The sequence below is a fragment of the Leptodactylus fuscus genome, chromosome 4 (assembly GCF_031893055.1).
Source record: "Leptodactylus fuscus isolate aLepFus1 chromosome 4, aLepFus1.hap2, whole genome shotgun sequence".
NCBI classification, from domain to species: Eukaryota; Metazoa; Chordata; class Amphibia; order Anura; family Leptodactylidae; genus Leptodactylus; species Leptodactylus fuscus.
The window spans coordinates 61,747,400-61,771,251 of NC_134268.1; the positions used below are offsets into that span (position 1 = coordinate 61,747,400).

General features: G+C 41.0%; 1 protein-coding gene across 1 annotated transcript in view; it reads left to right on the forward strand.

Moving 5' to 3' along the window:
- PRKDC (protein kinase, DNA-activated, catalytic subunit) overlaps positions 1-23,852 on the forward strand; it is a 130,176-nt gene that overhangs the window by 26,131 nt on the left and 80,193 nt on the right. Inside the window, exons 16-28 of the mRNA XM_075270572.1 lie at positions 4,019-4,168; positions 5,956-6,071; positions 6,874-7,033; positions 7,499-7,585; positions 8,109-8,228; positions 9,005-9,164; positions 11,423-11,529; positions 15,780-15,870; positions 19,223-19,386; positions 20,364-20,516; positions 22,046-22,153; positions 22,897-23,123; positions 23,391-23,485. Of these exons, the coding sequence (XP_075126673.1) occupies positions 4,019-4,168; positions 5,956-6,071; positions 6,874-7,033; positions 7,499-7,585; positions 8,109-8,228; positions 9,005-9,164; positions 11,423-11,529; positions 15,780-15,870; positions 19,223-19,386; positions 20,364-20,516; positions 22,046-22,153; positions 22,897-23,123; positions 23,391-23,485 (1,738 nt within the window). The remainder of the gene's footprint in view (positions 1-4,018; positions 4,169-5,955; positions 6,072-6,873; positions 7,034-7,498; positions 7,586-8,108; positions 8,229-9,004; positions 9,165-11,422; positions 11,530-15,779; positions 15,871-19,222; positions 19,387-20,363; positions 20,517-22,045; positions 22,154-22,896; positions 23,124-23,390; positions 23,486-23,852) is intronic.

The window sequence follows — 23,852 nt, forward strand, 5'->3', positions numbered from 1 at the left end:
TTGCACAGCTTTTAAGATTTTTTTCTAGTCGTCTTGGTGGTGACAGTCAGTTGTCTTGATTGGTTGCCAATGGATATGACCGTGAATGCAGGCACTTTCTATGGTCTGGGACTTGCCAGAAACCCCGCCATGATTCCCTTATTGTGGCTGGGTTATCAGGGAGGGACACCACATTCACAAGAAGTTAACCCAACCACTATAACTGAGTTTTTGACAAATCCCAAGCCTTAGAAAGTCCCTGTATTTATGGTTGTATCCACTGACAACTAACCAAGACAAAAGACTGTCATCACTAAGATGGTTAGAGAAAATCATTTGAAAATATACAAAATGTACTACAATACATTTAATTACTTACATTTCCAAAAATGTTTACATTTTAGTTTCTAAGGAATTTCATTAAATTATAACCACTAGAAAAAAACATAGTAAACGACATAGCAAATAAAATCCAGTCATAAAAGGACAAACAGATGGCATTAAATAGCAAATGCAACATCATATGTCAAAAAGTAACATATAGAGAAAACAAGGGGGAAACAAAGAGAAAGTAAAAACATAAAAACCAACCTGAAAAAAAGGAAGAAGTTGCACTACAATGGACTCGGGCAGCAAGAGGTGACAACTAAGGGTCCGCCTGAAAGGAGGGGTGGGGGCTCAATCCAGTCACAGGGATACAGCCGGAGACAGTATAGAAGACCCGACACATGGAATTAATCTTCTCATGGAGCATAATAGTATAAATCCATTGCATAACCTCAGCCACTGAGTGAAAAGATATTCTCCATTTGGAGGCGATGTTAATCCAGGCAGCTAATAAAATGTATTTTAGTGTTTAAATCGAGTGTATTTCAAATTAGAGGGTTTAAGATTGAGAAGAAATATGGGGCCCTGAAATGGAAAAGACTGTCCTAAGAGCCGCTGCGCAGTTTTATGGATAGCCAGTCAATAGTGTTGGGCATGAGGGCAGGACCACCACACATGGAGGATAGTGTCTAAGGCATTGCAACCCCTATAATGAAGTGGTGAAATAGTAGGAAAAAAGTGATGAAGGGCTTTTAAGGAAGCCGGTGCCTCCAGTGTAAAATCTAATTTTACCTACAGTGGGACAAAAAAGTATTTGGTCAGTCACCAATAGTGCAAGTTCCACCACTTAAAAAGATGAGAGGCGTCTGTAATTTACATCATAGGTAGACCTCAACTATGAGAGACAAAATGAGAAAACAAATCCAGAAAATCACATTGTCTGATTTTGTAAGAATTTATTTGCAAATTATGGTGGAAAATAAGTATTTGGTCAGTAACAAAATTTCATCTCAATACTTTGTTCTCTCTCCTTTGTTGGCAATGACAGAGGTCAAACGTTTTCTGTAAGTCTTCACAAGGTTGGCACACACTGTTGTTGGTATGTTGGCCCATTCCTCCATGCAGATCTCCTCTAGAGCAGTGATGTTTTGGGGCTGTCGCTTGGCAACACGGACTTTCAACTCCCTCCAAAGGTTTTCTATAGGGTTGAGATCTGGAGACTGGCTAGGCCACTCCAGGACCTTGAAATGCTTCTTACAAAGCCACTCCTTCGTTGCCCTGGCGGTGTGCTTTGGATCATTGTCATGTTGAAAGACCCAGCCACGTTTCATCTTCAATGCCCTTGCTGATGGAAGGAGGTTTGCACTCAAAATCTCACGATACATGGCCCCATTCATTCTTTCATGTACCCGGATCAGTCGTCCTGGCCCCTTTGCAGAGAAACAGCCCCAAAGCATGATGTTTCCACCCCCATGTTTTACAGTAGGTATGGTGTTTGATGGATGCAACTCAGTATTCTTTTTCCTCCAAACACAAAAAGTTGTGTTTCTACCAAACAGTTCCAGTTTGGTTTCATCAGACCATAGGACATTCTCCCAATACTCTTCTGGATCATCCAAATAATTTCTAGCAAACTTCAGACGGGCCCGGACATGTAGTGGCTTAAGCAGTGGGACACGTCTGGCACTGCAGGATCTGAGTCCCTGGCGGCGTAGTGTGTTACTGATGTTAGGCTTTGTTACATTGGTCCCAGCTCTCTGCAGTTCATTCACTAGGTCCCCCCACGTTGTTCTGGGATTTTTGCTCACCGTTCTTGTGATCATTTTGACCCCACGGGGTGAGATTTTGCGTGAAGCCCCAGAGCGAGGGAGATTATCAGTGGTCTTGTATGTCTTCCATTTTCTAATTATTGCTCCCACAGTTGATTTCTTCACACCAAGCTGGTTGCCTATTGCAGATTCAGTCTTCCCAGCCTGGTGCAGGGCTACAATTTTGTTTCTGGTGTCCTTTGACAGCTCTTTGGTCTTCACCATAGTGGAGTTTGGAGTCTGACTGTTTGAGGGTGTGCACAGGTGTCTTTTTATACTGATAACAAGTTTAAACAGGAGCCATTACTACAGGTAATGAGTGGAGGAAAGAGGAGACTCTTAAAGAAGAAGTTACAGGTCTGTGAAAGCCAGAAAACTTGATTGCTTGTAGGTGATCAAATACTTATTTTCCACCATAATTTGAAAATAAATTCTTACAAAATCAGACAATGTGATTTTCTGGATTTGGTTTCTCATTTTGTCTCTCATAGTTGAGGTCTACCTATGATGTAAATTACAGACGCCTCTCATCTTTTTAAGTGGTGGAACTTGCACTATTGGTGACTGACTAAATACTTTTTTGCCCCACTGTATTTGGGGTGATCGTGTTCATTATGGATAGAACTTAGTTAAGAGATTCAGCCAGCTTTATAATATTTATAGAGATGAGGAACCAATAGTATAACCAGTCTCTTATGAAAGTACATTACACAACGTCATATACGCGGTCGTTTATAGGCCCAAATAAAGTTAAATATCTCTGTTTGCAAGGAAGTTAGGGAAGCAGAGGACACTGTAGTTGGAAAGGTGCATAAAAAGTACAGGGTAAGGTAATCTTGGGCACGACCTATCCAGGAAAGGGTGGGCAGTGCCATGCAACCAGGTCCTTTAAGAGCTTTGCTATCAAAATGCCTTAATTCCACTTAAAGTGTTAACATCTTGATAGGGAAGATATTTGGCTTGGCAGTAGCTGGAGAGACATTACAGTGCATGATTTTTGATTTAGACATTTTTAAGGTAATTCTATGTCGGAATAGCCTTAAGGAAGTCTATTCGTCCCCTACTTTTATATTTCTGCTCCCTGCCGCTGTTATGTTGATATTCTGTTTTTTCCCAGTATGCAAATGAGTCTCCAGACAGCACAGGGGTCGTCCCCCCTGTTCTCCAGCAGCACAGGCGGCATCCCCTGTGCTACCTGAAGACTCTCCAGCAACTCCTCCATCTTCTTCAACTGCGCCTCTCTGCCACGTCAGCCTCAACATCATCTCCTGGCCGAGCCTGCGTTTGGGATCGAAATCCTGCACATGCTCAGTTGGCTCTGCCATCAGGCTTTGAGCAGAGCTGACTGTGCATGTCTGTTACTCCATTTTACTGTGGCCGCTTACAGGCACAGTACGCTCGTGTAAGCGGCCAGAGTAAAATGTTGTTAGGGATTACAGATGAGCGAACACTTTTCGGATCAGCCGATCCAAACAGCACGCACCCATAGAAATGAATGGAAGCACCTGTGACGCTGACTTTGCCGGCAGCCGGCTGATCCGAACAGTGTTCGCTCATCTCTATTAGGGATCAAATGAAACATCTGTAGGTTGATAAGACTACTTCTAAGGTCTCATGCACACGACTGTGAGCAAAACTCAAGATCTGTTCCTGTCCGTTTTGCAGATCGTTCTCACTGGCCCCAATAAAGGGGGCCACAGAATCACGGACGGCACACAGATGACATCCATGTGCCGCCCAATCATGGCACGGCGACATGCGCACATGCATGTCACCTAAAGAGAGCAATTGTGCATAGCTTTTCATTGATACAATATTATTGGTGTTTTACACAAGCACATACTGTTATGTTACCACATAAAAGGAAAAAAATAATAATATATGTTTCCATTTTAATTTTCTAGGAATCTATATTTTCTGATGAAGTAATTCCAGCTGTAACCTCACCACTGCAGTCTCTGAGTAGACTGTTGTATGATGAACTCATAAAATCCATTCTCAAAATTATTGAAAAATTAGACCTATCATTGCAAAAGCAAGAATCTGGGAAAGAGGTGAGTGTTTTATTCTACGTAATGTTTAACCTTTTACCGATGTTTGGTTATTGACAGGAAGGAAATGCACAAAATTGTTCCTTGCAGATAGACAAGTTAGGGTCACTTGAGGTCTTTGACCAATGAGGGCATCACCATTGATCCAAAGAGGTAAGCAGGAAAGCCCTCATTGCTTCAAAGAGTCCATTTGCATTTCCATATAGACAAAAAATTAGGGTAACTAATTCATGTGACGCTAACCTGCCAGTATGTCTGTAGGACTGAGTTGATACACTGGGTACTGATGACAAGTCAGATTTAGGCTTTGTTTTAGACTTAGTAACCAAGTCCATGAATTTTTTTTTTTTTTTTTTTAGTGTAAAATGCCTGAATGAAATGGCATACTTAGAATAGGTTGCATTATTTATTTTGCTTACCTATATAGCGCCATCATATTCCACAGCGCTTTATAGTTATTGTCATTGCTGTCACAATCCCAGTTCCCTATCGGGTATGTCTTTGCAGTGTGGGAGGACACCCACGTTAGCTCCATGCAAATGCATAAAATAAAAGTTTTGTAAAAAAGTTTTGTAATTTCCTAATAATGCTTTACAGCTAACATATGGCCACAACATTTTTTTTTTATTATTTTTTTTTTTTATAAAAGCATGGAGAAAGTTAAAAAAAAAAAAAAAAAATCTGGTGTTTCCTATGCAGGCACAAGGCACTCCTTATGTATCTAGAAAGTCGGTGTGAGTGATAATGAATGTATATTGCCCAGGTGTCGCCACTGTCTGTACCGCATTCATCTAAAGTAGCAAGCAAGGTGCAAAACAGGAGATGTGTTGCATTGTGCCACATTATTGCCCTTTTATGCCAATAATAAATTGCAGTAGTCTCAGGCATCAATTGCAAATCTTTGGGGATCTGACAACCCGGGCCCCTTCCAATCAACTGCCTGAAGAGGCCACAGTGTTCGGGTGAGCTCTGCGCCCTCTTTACTATTTGCCAGGTACAGCACCATACATTGGTATAGTGGATGTGACAGTGGCTCAGGGAGTGCTTCTAGTGTTTCAAAAAGTTGATCCTTGGGTGTCCCATATGTCAAAACCCCATCTGTCCTTCAATCAATGTCTTATCTTAAGAATAGGTCTTCCATTAAGGGTCTGTTCGCACAGAGTTTTTTGCAGGCGGATTTTGAGGCGGAATCCGCCGGAAAATCCGCCTGCAAAAAAGGCTCCCATTCATTCGAATGCAAACTGATCGTTTTTTGTTTTTTTTTACCCGCTAGCGATTTTTTTTCTGGAAGCGGGAAAAAGAAGCGACATGCCCCTTCTTCCTGCGGATTCTGTGGCTGAGACAGCCATAGCGTCCCATTAATTCGGGTCTAATCAGGAGCGGGATGCCGGTGAGCTGCATTGGCATTTCCTCACGGCTAGCCACACGGAGGGTTCACATGGCGGAAAAGGTTTCTGCCCTGTGAATATACCCTAAGGTATGCTATTTAACATATGGGTGCACATTCTGGGTGACAGTGCACATTCTGCATTTTTCAGTGTTACTCCTTTTTATTTATTTAGAAAAGACAGCACATGCATTATTAACATGAGTAATAAGCTGCGGTATAATAGTACCCGTATGGTTGTGCTTCGTTGGCTGCTCTTTTATTAATTTGTTTGTAGGCTTAATAGCAAAATGTCTCTTCTGTACGTAAATGCACAAAATAAAACCACAAGTCTATTAATATAGTGTGTTATTAATTGTTTTTATTATGTGTTAGAACTACAATTTTGTTGTGCACATTCTAGGATGATGAGAATCAACTAAGCTATTTAGTAATTGCAACTTCAGATCCGGCGGCTAACCTTTATCCTACCAAGCCAAAAGATTTTACAGCGTTTGTTAACCTGGTTGACTTCTGCAGGTAAATATTACATAAACTTCCTTTAGTTATTAATAAAATGACATCACATTCTATCTGTAGCTTTTAAAGAGGACCTTTCATGTCTGCTGACATTGGCAATATTATATACTGCTAGAAAGCTGTCAACTTTGCTGGTATGCACCCCAGTGCCAAAGATTTTGGTGTCTTTAGTTTCAGCATTGATATCCCTTCACTGTCAAACAGGCCGCCCTTACAGCTCAGTGTCATCGCTGGGTTGTGAGGAACACCCATTTACCCTGACAGTACAAGGCTATGGAAGAGCGATGGCACTGAGCTGTAAGGCTTGCTCCTCTGACAATGGAGGATTATTGGTGCTAAAACTAATGGCATCGAAATCTCTGGCACAGGGGTGCACTCCGGCAGTGCGCTGAATTCAGCACGCTGTCCGCTTTCTAGCGGTATATAATACTGCTGTCACACGTGAAAGGTCCTCTTTTAAACTTGGTTTTGCAAGTACCTAACCTCTTACTTGTTGGAATAATCATTCAGCACACTAGACCTCAAAGTCAACGTGAATAGTTTCTGTGCATAAATCATTGGCATATTTTGTAGCGCTGTGCATAGTATCAGTTTGTTATTGCCCTTTGAATAAATAGCCTCATAATCTATTGAAGATTTCGGGACAAATAAGCTTTCTATGCGAATTTCAGAAGATGCTAGGGTGTGTTACCCTTCCCTTGCTTTTTAGTATGTTTTGGTTAGATTTTATTCTGCAAGTTTAGAAATAATGTAAAACTGAATAAGAAAAGAAAAACAAATATTTTTACATTTTTTTTTTAAGTGAAATAATACCAAAAAGACATGTGGAATTCTTTGAGCCGTGGGTTTATGTGTTTGGCTATGAGCTAGTTTTAAAGTCCACTCGGCTACCTCTGATCAGTGGATTTTACAGACTCTTATCTATTGTGATGAAAAACGCAAAGAAACTAAAATATTTTGAGGTAAGTGTTGTACTAATACACAGTGTAGTAATGTAGATATAATATCTGTATATAAGAACGTGTAGGTCACTTTCATGGGGTATGGAGTGGTCATCATTATTGGCAAACTAAGTGTTGACTGATATGTGTACATGGCTAATGTTCTTGAGTAACTGTGGGGAACTTATAGTGTAATGACTACACCTATAACTCCAGGATGATCTATAGTAAATGTTCTATATAGTTTAGGATAATTGGTCTGTAATTTGTAAAAGATGTGAAACATGGCGCCAAACAACACAAAAAACTTTACTAGAAAAGTTCTGGTATATTTATGGGCTGGAGAGATTAGACAGGATACATGCTAACTATCAGAATCCTGAATTCTGAACCCACACATGTCTTAATTTCATGATCTGATAATATTGTGTTTTATTTCAATGTCAGAATATAATTTGTGAAATCAGTTGCACTTTGCCTTTTTAGGGTGTCAGTCCGAAAAGTTCTGGCAAATGTCCACAAAATCCGGAAAAATTTTCTTGCTTTGCTCTATTTCTGAAATTTGGGAAAGAGGTAAGGTGTTGATGTTTAAATTGGTACAGTAGTTTTATACTCAAAAACTAACACTGGCCTTAAACCAGAAAGGGTATGTTCACACGGAGGAAAATGTGGCGGAAACCTTTTCTGCTTTGTGAACTTTCAGCGCAGCTAACCGCAACGGGATGCTGATACAGCATCGGTATTCCGTCACTGCATCCCGCTCCTGACTAGGCCCGAATGAATGGGCCTAAACAGGAGCGTGTCTTGAACCGTGGACGCCGTGGCCGACTCATCCGCAGAATCAGCGGCAAGATAGATCATGTCGCTTCTTTTTTCCGCTACTAGCTAGTGGAAAAAAAAGCGAGTGGTTGCTATTGAAGTCAATGGGAACCATTTTTGCAGGCGGATTTTGAGGCGCATTCCACGTCAAAATCTGCCTGCAAAAACCTCTATGTGAACATACCCTAACTAGATCTCTATAGCTGTTTATATTTACTTTTATACATATATTCTTTGTTATGTCCTGCTGTTTTAATAATGTATTCATCAATACTAGGTTTCTTCTAAGATGAAGCAATATAAGGATGAGCTTTTGGCATCCTGTCTAACCTTAATCCTTTCTTTGCCTCATGATATCATCATGCTTGATATGAAAGCCTACATCCCATCAATACAAGTAAGTGATGATGAAATCTCCCCAAAAGATCACCTCTATGGGAAAGCCACCCCCTATCATCTCCTTTCTATCTTGACCAGAATTTCTGTGTACTTTGTTCTCTTCTTTGAAAGTCCCTCCCTACTATTTTTCACTGCAGTTTTGAGTGGTTGTCTCTAAGAGGGGTTCACTATCCAATATTGGAAGATTGTGCATGTATGTTTAAGTATTACAGTGATCCATGAAGGTTTTTTTTGATACACCTGTACATTGAGACTCTACTTTTCTCTGCTTTACACCCTTCCACTTGAATAGCTGTTGCTAAACAAAACCTTCTAATGTATCTGTGTGAAATATCTGCCAACAGAAAAAATTCCTATAGATCAATAAATCCTAACAATAAGAGGCTGTTCACATGGAGATAACTGAGGGGAAGTTTTAGGCAATCTTCTGCCTTAAATTCCTTTTCACTGTCTGTCCCTGTGCATCAGTATCCTTGTGGCGTGGGTTCTGCACTAACCTCAGCGATTGGTTAGCTTGAGTAGGCATATCGTGTTGGTGTTGAGAGACTGGGAAGTGGAGACCAGTGGAGAATTGGTGAGAGGCACATACCAATTTTCAGTATTTTTTCGAGCTAAAAATCGGCATTAATTGTTGTTTTCATGGTCGTTCTAAGATTGTGTCTGGTCTGTTTTATGTTTCATAGTTGTACATCTTTTTAGAATTGACTACAAAACATATCAAAGGATATTAAGGTAAAGTTTCTTTTTTTTTTTCTTTTTTTTTTTTTAAATTAGACTGCTTTTAAACTGGGCTTGAGCTTCCCACCGCTTGCAGATGCTGGCCTTGATGCACTTGAAGACTGGTCATCTCAAATTCCTCCAGATATTATGGAGCCTTTCTACAAGGACATTCTTCCATCTCTAGATGGCTATTTGGCAGACATATCATCCACAGGTATTAATGTTATATGGATTGCACTGTGAGAGATTGTCCTGTACAATGAAGACCCCTTGATGTTAGTTATACTTGTCTTTGTCGTCTGCTTCAACAACGGTATATAGAATTTTACTTCTGTGTCTTATTTCTGTGTCTTTTGTAACACACAAACACAATTGTAAGCTTGGTCCAGTAATTCCTGTGACTCTGTAGGAAGCCAGATGTAAGACACGTTGCTGGGTTGTTGTTTTTTTCAGAAATCTTGCCACTTAGTAGTACCATCTTAGTATCACAGATTAACTAATTAAAATTACAGTAAATTTAATCGTAACTCAATGCAGTGTCATGAAGTTCATGTGTCATAATATTAGAAAAACTATCTCTGAGATGCTCGCCTACAAATCCGTGTTTAAGGATGAGGCCACACGTTGCAGAAAAGCTGCTTTTTTTATTCAGATTTTGCTGCAATGTAAAGGAAGCACTTATACTCCTGCATTCTGCTAAATCTACTGGCTTTGGCTGAATAAAACCCCCATAGCAACAGCTGCAAAAAAAAAAAAAAAAAAAAAAAGCTTTTCTGCAATGTGTTGCCACAGACTTAATCTCCTTTATTATGCATCTTATCATTCAATCTGTTGAATTAAATGGACAATGTGTAATCATTTATTCCCACTGTAGTGGCGCTGAAGGGAAATTGAACACTTAAAGGGGTTATGCTACGAGGAGAGAAAGTGAAGACTTATCCTCCGCTGCACATTCAGCCTAACTGCAGCCAGGGTGAATGTCAGCATAACTGGCAGTGCCGGAGACAGCTGAAGTAAAGCACTTGGCTATCTCTGGTGCATCCATTTAAAGGGGTATTCCCACCTCACATACTCATCAGTCTTTACTGCTGTAAAATCTTCTTTCTTCCTGGTTTCTTGCATCATTTGGTGCAAATTCGCGTGTAGCTCCGCTCACCCATATTGGACTATGAAGTACAGGTAGCAGCAACTCCATTCTGTGTTACATACAGAGACTGCCTGTCTCTGCCATAATGAACACAATTGAATTAGCTAGCCTGATAACTGGGAGAACAGAAGAAATGAAAGCAGCTCCTCTCCTCTATCTGAGAGCAGGAAGCTAGGTCACGTGGTGTAGACACAGGAATAGCTAGATACACAGGCTCACTCCATGCATTTAGCCCCTCCTCCCTCCCCCCTGAGAGCAGCAGATACATCACTTAACTCATGAGCAGCTAAGTCAGTGCTGTGGCCACAATAAATTGAATAAAGTAAGATAGTGGACAAACAAAGCAGTTTTGCTGAAGCAATGTATTTAGGAAAATTCTTACATTCACATTAACAAGCAGTATAGATAGGATCCTTGTGATGGGACAACTCCTTTAAGTGAATGGGTGTACTGTCCACCATCGGTCATGCCCATATTCAGTCTTGTTGCAGTCAGGCTGAATGTGCACCAAAGGAAAGCTCCTCTCATTCTCGCTTTGTGGTATAACTCATTTAATCATAGGTTGTCCCACAGATAGCAGCTAATTGTTGGTGGTTCCAGCAAGGTGACTTTTTTTATCTGCTTATAGACCCCTTTAAGAAGTAGATTTTGTCCAAAAAAAAACCCGAGTCACGGGCTGCAGTCTCCTATTGATTCTGAGCTTTACAGGCTGAGAAGCACTTGTATCTGTATGACACATGACTTTCTTTGCAAGTTGTATGCATTAACTATTCAGACAAGTTAGTTTTATTTAATAGAGAACGTGATTCACAATATAATGCACTTTATTAAAAAGTCTTCCTTGTGGCTAATTTGTTATTCACTCCTTGTTACTGATTTGTGCTCAGATTTCTCTTTTTCTGACTGATGTTTTTAGCTGCATCATAACCTGGATACATAACCTGGATATGGAGCCCAAATTTCCCATATCTCCTATTTTATTGTTACAATTGATAGAATTACATGTAAAGAAACTACTAGTATAAGTAGTAGTAATGACATGGGGGGGAATCTGTATTATACACAGTCATGTAGCTATAATGGGGCTATTAGCAACAGAAAAACTGAATGGCGAACGAAGGCTTCAAGGGGAACAGATTGCCCAACAAGACCCTTGCATATTCGAATAATTCCTAACATTAGATGTGCTACTTCATCTTGTTGGTCTAATTCTTTTATCGCCAGGGTTATGAAAAATCATGGGTTACCCAGACTGAGCAAATGTGGCACCTAAAATTGTGTGCCACTATACTACTACTATCATGTTGTGTCTTGGTTTATTTCAGATGAATCTCTCAATGCTCTTGATGTAGATCGCCTGTCTCGTGCGTCACAAAAAGGTTTTAATAAATATCTTATTAAGCAAATACAGAGAACAAAAGCACTGTCTGTGGTGAGTCTGTTTATTGTTAATGGGGCTGTAATGATGGTTTTTAATAATATAACCTTGTTTATAATGGGACATGTATTGCATGTTATATTAAATGAGGCTCTATTACCTAAATTCAGCAATATACGAAAGACATATTGCTGAATAGCTTTCAAAAAGGGTATTCCAGCCCCGCTACTCATTTAATAAAAGACCCTCCCGTTTTTAAGTTTAACCTGAAAAACGTATACTTACCATGCACGGTGGGCGTTTCGTGCACTCATCCACATCATCTATCCATCCATCCTAAATTCACTACACAAAAATGGCGCCAGAGTGCTACTGCGCACCCTCTGGCGCCATTTTTGGGTAGTTAAATTAAGAACATTACAAAAGAAGGAGGACGTCTCATGGAGAAGAAGCCAGAGGAGGGCGTCAACGATGGATGACGTGGATGAGTGCATGAAATGCCCAACATGCATGGTAAGTATATGTTTTTTAGGTTAAACTTAATAATGGGGGGGGGTCTTTTATTAAATGAGTAGCCCCTTTAATATATTTTTTCCTTATTGATATTTTATGCTTTTATCAGTACTGAAATACTTTCAGCCTAATTTTTTTTATCTTTGTTTTGTGCTGTGGCTGCACAGTGAACAAAGATCTCTGTCTTACCCTGGGACTCCTTCTCTAATATAAATGGCTGCAGCAACTGCGACTTCTAGGCTCAAACAATTCTAATAGTCCTCTTTATGCGAATAGAGGTCGCAGGGCAACTCCATTCACATACATTAGTTGCAAGACGACGCAGTGACCATTGGTTGTGTGTAGGAGTCGTGGTCAAAGTTGCTGTGTATCCCTTAGCTTTTTCAGAGTTGTGTGTATTTTTATCCTAGCATGTTCATAGCATGCAATTCATATTAAGGTCAGTAATAATAGCCCAGGATTATTTTAATGCTTGACTGGAGGTGTTTTAGGACTTGTTTGGAGCAAAATGATACATTTATTCTAAAGCTGATTTTTATTTCTGCCCAAATGTTTATTTTAGTTCTCTATTTGTTGGATAAATAAAACATCCGTATTGTTTTGAATTAAAGGGGCTTTCCGGGTTAACCACTTCAGTACCGGGCCAATTTGTGGTCCAGGACCAGACACATTTTAGGTTTATTTTGTATGTGCGGTTTTGAGGTCTGTAACATTTTTCCCGTATGTCTCAGTCAACTAATTTTTGCGTCTTTTTTCGGGGACACAGAGGGCTTTATTTTTATGTTATTTTTATTTTCAAATGTATTTTAATTTTTTTTATATCCAGGAAAATATAAATAAAATAGAAGGGAAATTGTGTCTGGTTTTCATTTTTTTTTTTTTTTAAATTTAATAACACAAAGTGTCACTGAAAAACTTTATAATATAGTTTTTCCTCTCCGTTACGGTAATTTTTATTTTGTATGGTGTTGTCGGGGGTGGGGCTGTAACCTTTAATAACGACGTTTTATTAGCGTATTATTTATTTATTTTTTATTTTATTTACATTTTTTTAAAACTTTTTTATTATATTTTTATTTTTTATTTTTTTCCAGATTGTGTCTCCATAAGGTGATAAGAGACCTTTGGGGACATCTGATCACTTATTTTTTTGTACTGGAGGCTGATTTCTCCTATAACTGGGGCTGCTACATTTAACCCCAGTTGCAGGAGAAATCCAGCCTCCTGCACGCTGTATATACAGCTTACTATGCTGATCTGGGGTCCTGTAGGACCCAGCAGCTTTTGCAAGACGCTGCTCCCGGCGGATCACGTGTCCGCCGGGTCAGAGGGCAGCTGAATTATGGCAGCGTCCATAGCTGTGTATACAGCGCTCATTGAGCGCTGTATACACAGCGATCGAGAAGGCAGGGGAGGTAATAAATCTGCCCTGTCTTTTCTCTGGGAGCTCCGGCTGAAGTTACAGCTGGCTCCCATTGAAAGCAGCTGCACGATCTCCGTGCAGCTGCTGTGTTCTGATGGACATACAGGTACGTCCTGTCAGAACAAGGCAACCACTTCCCGGACGTATAAAGTCTATGGGCGGTCCGTAAGTGGTTAAAAATGTTTTTTATTTTTTAAATGTCAGTTAGGGCTATTAATAAGTTAATAAATTAACCCATATTCCTTTAGCCATGTTTTGAGAGATTTGTAGGTGTCTCTGGGAGCTCCTGCTATCTCCTGCATTTGCTAACATGGTTCAGCTTCCATCTATGTAACTTCCTTAATATCCCCTCACCTTCTTCATTCCTCACTCCCCTCTCTCCCATACATCCCCTCCCTGCCTCTCTAACTATCCCGCCCTTCCCTACCTAATCAGTCCAACTCTCCACCCATATTATATACTTACCCTGCGTACTCCTTCTTGTGATGATGCAGCTCTACTGGGCATACATGTATGTGCAATAGAGGAGGATTATTGGCAGCAGCGCACAGCGATTGGAGAGGAGCGCGCACAGACAGAACCAGTAAATAAGGAGGAACACTCTCACAGGAAGAAGCGTGGAGTGTAACTATGATGGAGGGGATGGGGGAGTAGTAGTGACCATCAGTTTATCAGAAATGGGGAAACGGATCAGTGGATCATCAGAAAATGGTAACCAAAGGGATATGGGTAACTATACATTTTTTAATAATTGTGTTATTTATGAAGTAGGAGGGGAAGGTGTTTAGATTAGTGTAGGGATTTCCAGTTATCCCTGACAACCCCTTTAAGGCTAAATTCCTTTTTGTTTTATTGGTCTTATAAAGAGAAAATAAAAACTAGAAAAAAAACTTTTTTTTATTACATTATGCTTGAATAACCCTTTAATAACCCGTGTCCCAGAGATGTGTGGTATTAAACACTACTAGAAAGCCAACAGTGCGCTGAATTCAGCATACTGTCAGTTTTTCCAGTATGTGCCTCAGTGCTGGAGACATGGTCTCCAGCACCGTATTTGTTCAGCCATGACAGTCTTCTTTCATGGTTTATACTGTCATAGCTGAACGATGCTGCTAGGCTGTAAAGCCAACCTTTCTGACAGTGTAGAGATATCTGTGCTGAAACTAATGGCACTGATCTCTTCAGCACCGGGGCGCATTCCTGGAGAGCTGACATCGGTATGTAATACCTCACATCTCTGAGGACATCAAAGGTCCTCTTTAACACTGAGTTGTATACCTTTACTTCAATTCAAGTGTGAAACATGTATTGCATTAACTCCTTCTATCTCTATGCCATATTGTTACGTGGTGCTATGAAATGACTTCAGGTCTCAGCTGTATTACACAGCCTCGTCTCAGGGCCATTGCGGAGCACATTATGCTATTGTGGGGCCCAGTGTGGAGCATATAATGCTGTGTGGGGGCCACTACAGAGCGCATTTTGCTGTGTGGTGTCCACTGTGGGCATATAAGGCTGTGTGTGGGCTGCTGTGGGCATATAATGCTTTGTGGAGCCACTGTGGAGTAGCACTATTATCAGTATCAGACCCTGTTCACATGGAATCTGGCACTGCTTTTGCAGTGGATTTCACACCTAAATCAGCAGCAGATTCCTCCCTCATTCTCCCTCCTGTTGAAACTTATTGGAGCAGGAAGCTGGAAAAAAAAGCGTTCTACTGGATCTTGTAGCAGCTAATTTCTATTTTTTTTTTTTTTTTTTTTAATTGCTGCAGTGTACATGAGTTACTCCAAAAGGGGCCCACTGGGGCTCTGTCGCCCAAGAGCCCACGCAAACCTGGAGCCGGCCCTGCATCTACATGCACTCTGTCTACTGAGTAGTGAACATGCATAGTATTGCACTTTGGTCCCATTCAAATGAACTGAATCAAACAAGAATACCATATGCATCACCGTTAAGTTATTAAGTAGATAGAGTGCAAGTACAAGTAGAAAAGTAACCATTGAAGAGGCCTCAGCACTTGCACAGGCTGAAACAGCTGATCGGCAGGGGTCAGTCAGTCAGTTTAGAATTGAAAGCTTGGCTCTGAATTTTTTGTATGACAAACTAAGACCTAACCTAAGTAAGAATTATAGCATTCCTCTGACAGCCATTGATAACCTAATTGATAGCGTGCCAAGGCGTGTAAGTGCTTCTCTTTCTGTGTATATCCATCATACTCAATAAACTGAGATGTTTGGGATATTTTGTTTCCATTTTTAAATTATTGTAATTTCATTTGTTGAGCAGAGTATGTTTATCAGTGTTCCCAGGTCTGGTTGTGTAGATTATATAACTGGAATCTCATTTATTCTTGGTTGCCTTATAGAAAGATGAGTCCTCTCTAGCAGCTGTAAGAAGTAGAGTTGTACGGTTACTTGGATCCCTGGGAGGACAAATTAATCGCAGCCTGGTAACAGGTAACTTTTCTTATTGTATGTGAAGAGCTTTTCCTTAAATGGTATCTATATCCTACTAATATTATAAGTGTGAAAGTTTGTGTGTTTGGATGTTTGTTCCTCAATCACGCTAAAACGCCTGGACGGATTTGCGTGCAATTTTCCCTTAGGATTGAGTCACAGGCTACTTTTGGTGCCACTAAACAACATGGCTTCCTAGCAGGAGACTCACAAAAGCAGGACTCCTAGCCCCAGCTATAGACTCACACACACTGCCTGGCATTTCCTGCCTCAACCTGCCTGCACACTCCTTACTGTCACCTCAGGAGTAGCCCTCACTCTACTCACTCACATTTACATATAGCTTTCCACTATATAACAGATTACATTGTCTGTATCACGACATACACAATACAACACATCACATTGTCTGTATCACTACATACACAATACAGCACATCACATTGTCTGTATCGTGACATACACAATACAGCACATCACATTGTCTGTATCATGACATACACAATACAACACATCACATTGTCTGTATCACTACATACACAATATAACACATCACATCACATTTGCTAGCCCACCAAACTTTTTAAAGCACTTTTACAGTTTCACACGTCTGTGTCCGCCCAATTCTCAAATCACCGCAGACGAAGTCGCGGGTAAAAGCTAGTATCTTATATATACTCTGCAAAATCCTATGAAATTGCCTTTAAAGGGGTTTACGCATATTACAAGATATACATCAACATTTTCAAGCCAAGACCAGGAGTGGGTCCAAAACTGAGGCAAAACACTAAGCAGAATACTGCTGTAAGAATACACCTTTAAAGAGGACCTTTCACCTCCTGGGGCACATGTGGTGTAATACACCGCTAGAAAGCTTACCCGTTCTGTGCCCCCAGTGAAGAGCTATTGGTGCCAGTACCGTAGCTCTTCATTGTCAGAAGGGTGTTTCTGACAGTCAGTCAGGAACGCCCTTCCTCACAGTGGCGCCAATAGCACTGTACTGTGAGAGGGGATGTCCTTTACCGCCCAGCCATGACGCTGAGTGGTGAGGAACGCCCCCCAAGTCCTTGTCTATGGACGAGTACTATCAGGAGTAGGGGAGGGAGGCGTTCGTCACTGCTCAGCGTCATGGCTGGGCGGTAAGGAAGCCTTCTCTCTCACAGTACCATGCAATAGACACTGCTGTGAGGAAGGGCGTTCCTGACTGACTGTCAGAAACACCCTTCTGACAGTGAAGAGCTACGTTACTGGCAACAATAGCTCTTCACCGGGGGAACAAAACGGGAAAGCCGATAGTGTGCTGTATTCAACGCACTGTCGGCTTTCTAGCGGTGGCAATGATTTGGAATAAGAGTTTCTCTGGAATGTTTGTTTTCAGCAGTTTCTCCTTTTTCAAGTGCAAGTGTGCTTAGGCTGTGGAGAAATTATAATGCGGAGACTTTTTAAAATTCTTTTTGTCTTGAGGTTTTAAACAGGAAGCTAGAACAGTTACCATATTCAGCCAAGAGACTCATGAGAATAGCCGAAGAAGCAAAATTAAGTGATAAGGGAAGGCACACAGTGAACACCATTCAGCTATGAAATACCCAAGGTCCAGGGCCTAATTTATACGTTACATCTCCTAGTGGGCCACAGTAGACCAACCTAAAATTGGAGAGAAATACCCCTAGGAAAGGAGAGAGGAAAGACAAAATAAAAAGGAAAAAACAGGAGAAAAAGGGACAATGTGAGGTACAGAGGAGGGAGAACAAAATGGTTAAACCAGTGATGCATATCAGGTGTCATCACATGGTCACTCAGTCAGAAGTGGAGACAATCAGTGTCCCAAGGGCCCCTTGTAGGCCCTGTAGTCTCCCAAGTCTTCAAATGAGAACCAGTAGAATCGGGAGAGAGGCAGTGCGCTTCTCAATCCTCTTACATCTTATGAATTTCGTCAAGCCACATTGTGTCAGAGGATGGTGAGGTTTGTCTCCAGAAGAGAGGACTGAACTATATTCCGAAGCTATGTTCACCAAATGGCATAACACTGAGTGCTTGTAGGTCACCAGTCGGTCGGATATTACAGGAGTGGAGCAGGAACAGTGCAGGAAATTTGGGTTGCCATACTGTAGTCCTAAAATCAGATAACATGGGGAATCCCAGACATGCAGGAGGGTGCCAACCTTCAATCTCCTAAAAGACCAGGGTAGAAGGCCAAGAACCTTCCTAAAGGAAGCTAGAGGCCCTCAAACTCCCCGCCGCATCAACCAACGTTTGGAAAGGGCCCACATTCAGGCTCAGGGAGAAAGCTTGATTCCCCAGTATGGGAAGGAAGGAGGGCTGAGAGGGAGAAACATCTGCTCTGAAGAAAAACAAAGAAACTATAGCTAGGGTTTGGTCAAGGGTAAGATGCGAATGGACAGTCAGGAGGTATAGGTTTCTGGGAAGGATATTCATTTTAAAAGTAGTCTTATCACCTTCCTTAACCCCATAAACTTGCCACCATAGCACTACAGACGCTATGACATGCTTCTGCATTGTACCTCCATTATTTGTTACAGTCTTGTGGATTCCAAGAAAAAATGTTTTCGTCAATTATGAAAATTAGGTGCTTGGAGCACAGGGGGTGTTCTCAGAGATCTCTAAGCACAGTTCTCTCCATGGAGAAAAACACGCCATTGAATGCTTTGTTCCATCCCTTGTCCAGTGGGCACCAAGCAGGTGATGACCTCAAATGGGAGTATCGTTTCCCACTTGCCAGAGGTGGAATAAAGCATACAAGGGTGTGTTTATTCAATGAAAAGAGAGCTGTGCTAGGAGATCTCTGGGAACGCCCTCTGTGCTCCTACCACCTAATTTGCACCTGCAGCGCTTTGGTGACAGCTAGAGGGGGGTTAAGGAAGGTGTAGACTCAGGTTCAGATGACTTTGTCCCATGTGTGAAGGTTTAATACACTGGAGCAAAGGTAAAAAGTTTTCTATAAGTGGAAGAGGTTGCTAGTGAAGAAGGTTTACAGATATTTTTAGGAGTCCCTTGTCCAAGGGAAGGAAAAGGGGTTACACAAGTCCCTCACCAATGGCATAGAAAGTGTAAAGTTAAGCGCCTCAGATTTTTGGTAAAAGGGGTTTATTCAGTCTTTGAAAAATATTGGCCAAATAACAGGATTTATCAAAACAAAACCCTTCCTAATATATATCCTGTTTAAATTTGGTGCCCTTTATGTATAGCTATAACATTTCGTTTTCAAGCTCATTACCCCTCCCGGTGAGCAGTGCAGCCAGCAAATGAAATGCCATATCAGCACTTGACTTTTTTGGTGATTGAGAATGGTGCTGCATGGTTGTGTTTTATGATTGTCTTTTATTTTTGAAAGCTACTTCTACTGAAGAAATGATAAAGAAGCATGTGTCATGGGATACAGAAAAAAGACTGAGTTTTGCGGTACCATTTGCTGATCTGAAACCTGTGATCCACTTGGACATTTTTCTGCCCCGTGTCACAGATCTAGCACTCTCTGCGAGTGACAGACAGACAAAGGTATCCTCTTGTTATTTGTTGGTTTTTATTTTCAATAAATCTAATAATTATACACAGATTATATAGTACATATTTATACAGTCCTATGAAAAAGTTTGGGCACCCCTATTAATCATAGACCACCATTGTAAAGGGGCGGATTTTGAAGCTCCCGGCTCACACAGCACAGCGCGATTGGCTGTGCTGTGAAGAAGGATGTCTCTGGCTAACTGTCAAACGCCCTTCTGACCATAGAAGAGCTACGGTACCGGACCGTAAGCTCTTCACACCGGGCCCAGATCGGGAAAGCCGACAGTGTGCTGAACTCAGCGCACTGTCAGCTTTCCGGCAGTATATAGAACTGCCTGTGCCCCAAACCATGAAAGGTCCTCTTTAATAGGGGTGCCCAAACTTTTTCATAGGACTGTATCTATAAGGGCTCGTTCACACGTGGGCAAAGGGGCGGATTTTGACAGCGGATTTCGCTTCAAAATCCGCCCCTTTACAATGGTGGTCTATGCAGACCACCGGGCTTCTTTTTTCCGCTAGTGGCGGGCTGATGCTAGCGGAGAAAAGAAGCGACATGTCCTATCTTCAGGCGGAAACCGCGGCGCGCTGGGCCACGGCTTCCGCCTAGCGGCAGCACCCTCCTATGTTGGCTCATTCATTTGAGCCGACATAGGAGGGGAAAGCCGCGACCGCGATGGTCGCGGCAGGAGGGTTTTGACCACAGAGAGACGCGGCTCGTCGCGTCTCTCTCTGTGTCAAAACCCGTGCGGAACTATGTACGTGTGAACTTACCCTAACACTTCGGCTACACAGTTATACATACCACAGTATCCAAATGTTGGCTTTTATTTTGTCTGTAAAGTAATATATGTGATACAATGTAACATTAGTTCTGTCTACAGGATATAACATTTTATAATGTTTCTATTTTGTAAACTCCCCATGCGGCCTCTTTTCCATAAAACATATCATGTTCTGATTTCCATTAGGTTGCTGCATGTGAACTTTTGCATAGCATGGTCACATTTATGTTGGGAAAAGCATCTCAAATGCCTGATGCTCGTGAAGGGCCCCCTCCAATGTACAGACTATACAAGCGCACTTTTCCTGTATTGCTCCGCTTGGCCTGTGATGTTGATCAGGTATGTTTTTCTTTCTTGCCTTGAACATAACTGTATGGGTTTTTTTGTTTTTTTTTTCCCGGACCAGGTTTATTTTTTTTAATGATCTCATTGTAGGATACATATTTATTCTTTAGCATTAATAATTTCTTTTTGGTATTATGTGGGGGTGGGGGTGTGTGTGTGGATATTTCCGCTATTGTTTTATGGGGTTTGCCTTTACACTGTTCAAACGTGGTTTAAATGGCTTTCACTTTACTGATGGTTGGGCCCCCAGCTTTCAGGCTGTCATTCCCTGTCCTGTGGATAGGGGATAAGCTAAGATTGCTTTAGAGGGATAACATGCACTATCCAAACCTTTGTCAACACATTGCTGTTAGCTTTGAGAGCAAGTGTAATCCACAGAACTTAGCCCCCTCCCCTCCAGAGAGCAGTGAGTCACATCACCCATCCTCTAATGTTAGATAAGGAAAATAGAGGCTGGGGCCCAAGGAAACGATGTGTGAACAATGGGAGGAATAATTTCACATAAAAGCAAACAAAGCAGCATTTCTAAAGCAATGCATTTAGGAGAACTCTTGAAGTTACACAAGTTAGCAGTATAGATAGGATCCTTGAGATGAGAATACCCCAGGATAGGGTATAAGTGACAGATCGTTGGGAACCCGATTGCTGGGTTCCTTAGTGATCAGAAGAACGTGAGACTGAAAGTCTCCCTAAGGCCTCCTTGTGAATGACGTGCCAGTGCACTTACGTCACTATAACTCTATTCACGTCTCTGGGCTGCTGGGAGTGTAATCTTCGGCACAGCCTGTAACCCCACAGAAGTGAATAGAGTGCTGGTCACGCAAGTGCACTGCCGCTCCATTCACACAGAAGCCCTAGGGATACTTACAGTCCCCATCTTCCCCATTACTGGGAAACCCGGTGATCTGGCCCCAGCGATTGGACACTTATCCACTGCCCTGTTAATGGGGAATAAGTGTCTATAACAGGATAACCCCTTTAAAGATGTGACACTGTGAAACAGGTCACTATGATACGTATGTGCACGGGAGAGAGACTCTGTGCTGGCTCCAGGTGAACAGCAAAAATATAGATATAACTATTATGGTAGTATGAGTATGGTCTCTAAAGCCTGTTTATAGTCTGAAATGCATCGTCAGGGGCCCCGCTGTTCTATGGTTGCTTTTTATTGTTGTATCCTGTTCTCATGGGACATGAGTTACAGAATTCTTAATGTTTGCATTAAAGAGGTTTGTTTTTTTTTTTTTTTTATATATATAATAGTCTGTATGCTAGATTAATTTTTCAACATTTTTACTCAGAGGTTATTGCTGGTCCTACTCTATTACATTAGCACACTAGATTCTTACTACAGACAAGTTAGTATCTAGTTATGTAATCTAGTAGTGCTAGTATCGCTCATCTAGCATTTATGCACTGCTTTTTCTCTATATTTTTAATGGCTCTCCCTTGAATTAAAATGCGGTGTAAGTTAATACCAACTGCTTGGCATTTAATGTGTGTTACTGCTTTTTTCTTTTTAGGTAACAAGACAGTTATATGAACCTCTTGTGATGGGCATCATTCACTGGTTCACAAATAACAAAAGGTTTGAAAGTCGGGACACTGTGGCGTTACTTGACTCTCTTTTGGTAAGTTTACACCGCACATTTACTTTGTCAATCTTAAAAACCTTTCTCCCTCAATATCCTCTGTGTAACTGAAAAAAAAAACAATACAGGTGTATCTAGTCAGTATAACATTTTTGTTAAAGGTACCAGAATATTCATGAGAAGCTGAAATATGTACAGGGTCATGCTTGGCAGTCTGTATAACCCTTCATACCTGTCCTATCAGTTTTTCCGTTGCTGATAATCAAATTATGGCTGAACCGCAGTTCACATTTGTCTCTCAGCCAGGGGGCATGTAGAGTAAAGGCTCATTCACATCTGCGCCTGTTCTCCGTTCTGCAGGTTTCCGTTTTCTGCGCAAAACAGAGGCAGGAGACGGAAACCTGCAGGACTCTTTCAAACCCATTCATTTGAATGGGTTTGAGAGATGTGCGGCGGTGAGCATTTTATGCACTCCGCTACGAAACCGTTTTCTTTAAACCGGACACAGAGTCGGACATGCAGCACTCTGTGTCCGATTTAAAAAAAAAAACTAGCGTAAGTATCTAGACCATTGGAGCACAGCATCAAAAACTCCCGAACATGTAGAAAGGCTTTCTGTTCACACAGCCCTAGGAACAGATTAGTATATGATGACTCAGTCTGTTGTAGGACTTCTGATCCCATATTTACATGTATTCACACATGTTGCCTGTTTTACACCAATGCTTTTGCCTAACAAATTGCTAATAAAACGTATAACAGTAAAGTTTGTCTGTTCTAAGGATGGAATTGTGGATCCTGGCAATAGTACCTTACGAGACTTTTCTGGACGATGCATTCAAGAATTTTTGAAATGGTCAATAAAGCAGACCACGCCGAAACAACAAGAACAAAGCCCTGTAAATACACAGTCATTATTTAAGAGACTCTACAGTCTTGCTCTACATCCTAATGCATTCAAGAGGTTGGGAGCCGCTCTTGCTTTTAACAATGTATACAGAGAATTCAGGTAAACTTTATGTCCACTGCTTCATATGCGATATCTGTAGACTTTATCATTTTATCTTTTCAACTGGAAAGTTTTTTCGTTTTTAAATTCTGATTGAGATTCCTACCTCTATCTAGCTATTTTTTTTTTTTATTTTGCGAAGATGCAGTCCAAAATATACAAGATAACACCATCTTACATCTCCTCCCAATTTGCCCCATCCCCCTATCATCCCTCTAAGGTGAGAAAATAAAGTAATATATTATTTATTCTTTTTTTTATCCTTAGAGAAGAAAAAGCTCTTGTGGAGAAGTTTGTGTTTGAGATCCTGGTGGTATACATGCAAAGCCTGGCAATATCTCATGGAGATGAAAAATCATTAGGTGAGATTTACATTCTGATTTAGGTTATTTATTGTGTCAATTTCCCTTTATTTTGTTTTTGTTTTTTTTTGTCATCCATTTTTTTTATTTACTACCATCATGCACAATTTTGTGAGCGGCAAATGCCAGATATTGTGAAGCTCAGACTGTCCTTTTACTTTTCCTGACTTTAAATAGTGTTCGGTTTAATGGTTTGCATTATAGGGAATATGTCAATTAGAAAACGCTTTACGTGTTGGCAGCATGTTATAGAGCAGGAAATACTAAACTGACTTATACGGTTAACTTAGAAAAGTAACAGTATAACTAGTCATTTATTCAATTAAACCTTTCACCACCTCCACCAACTCCAGTTCTTAGCATCCTT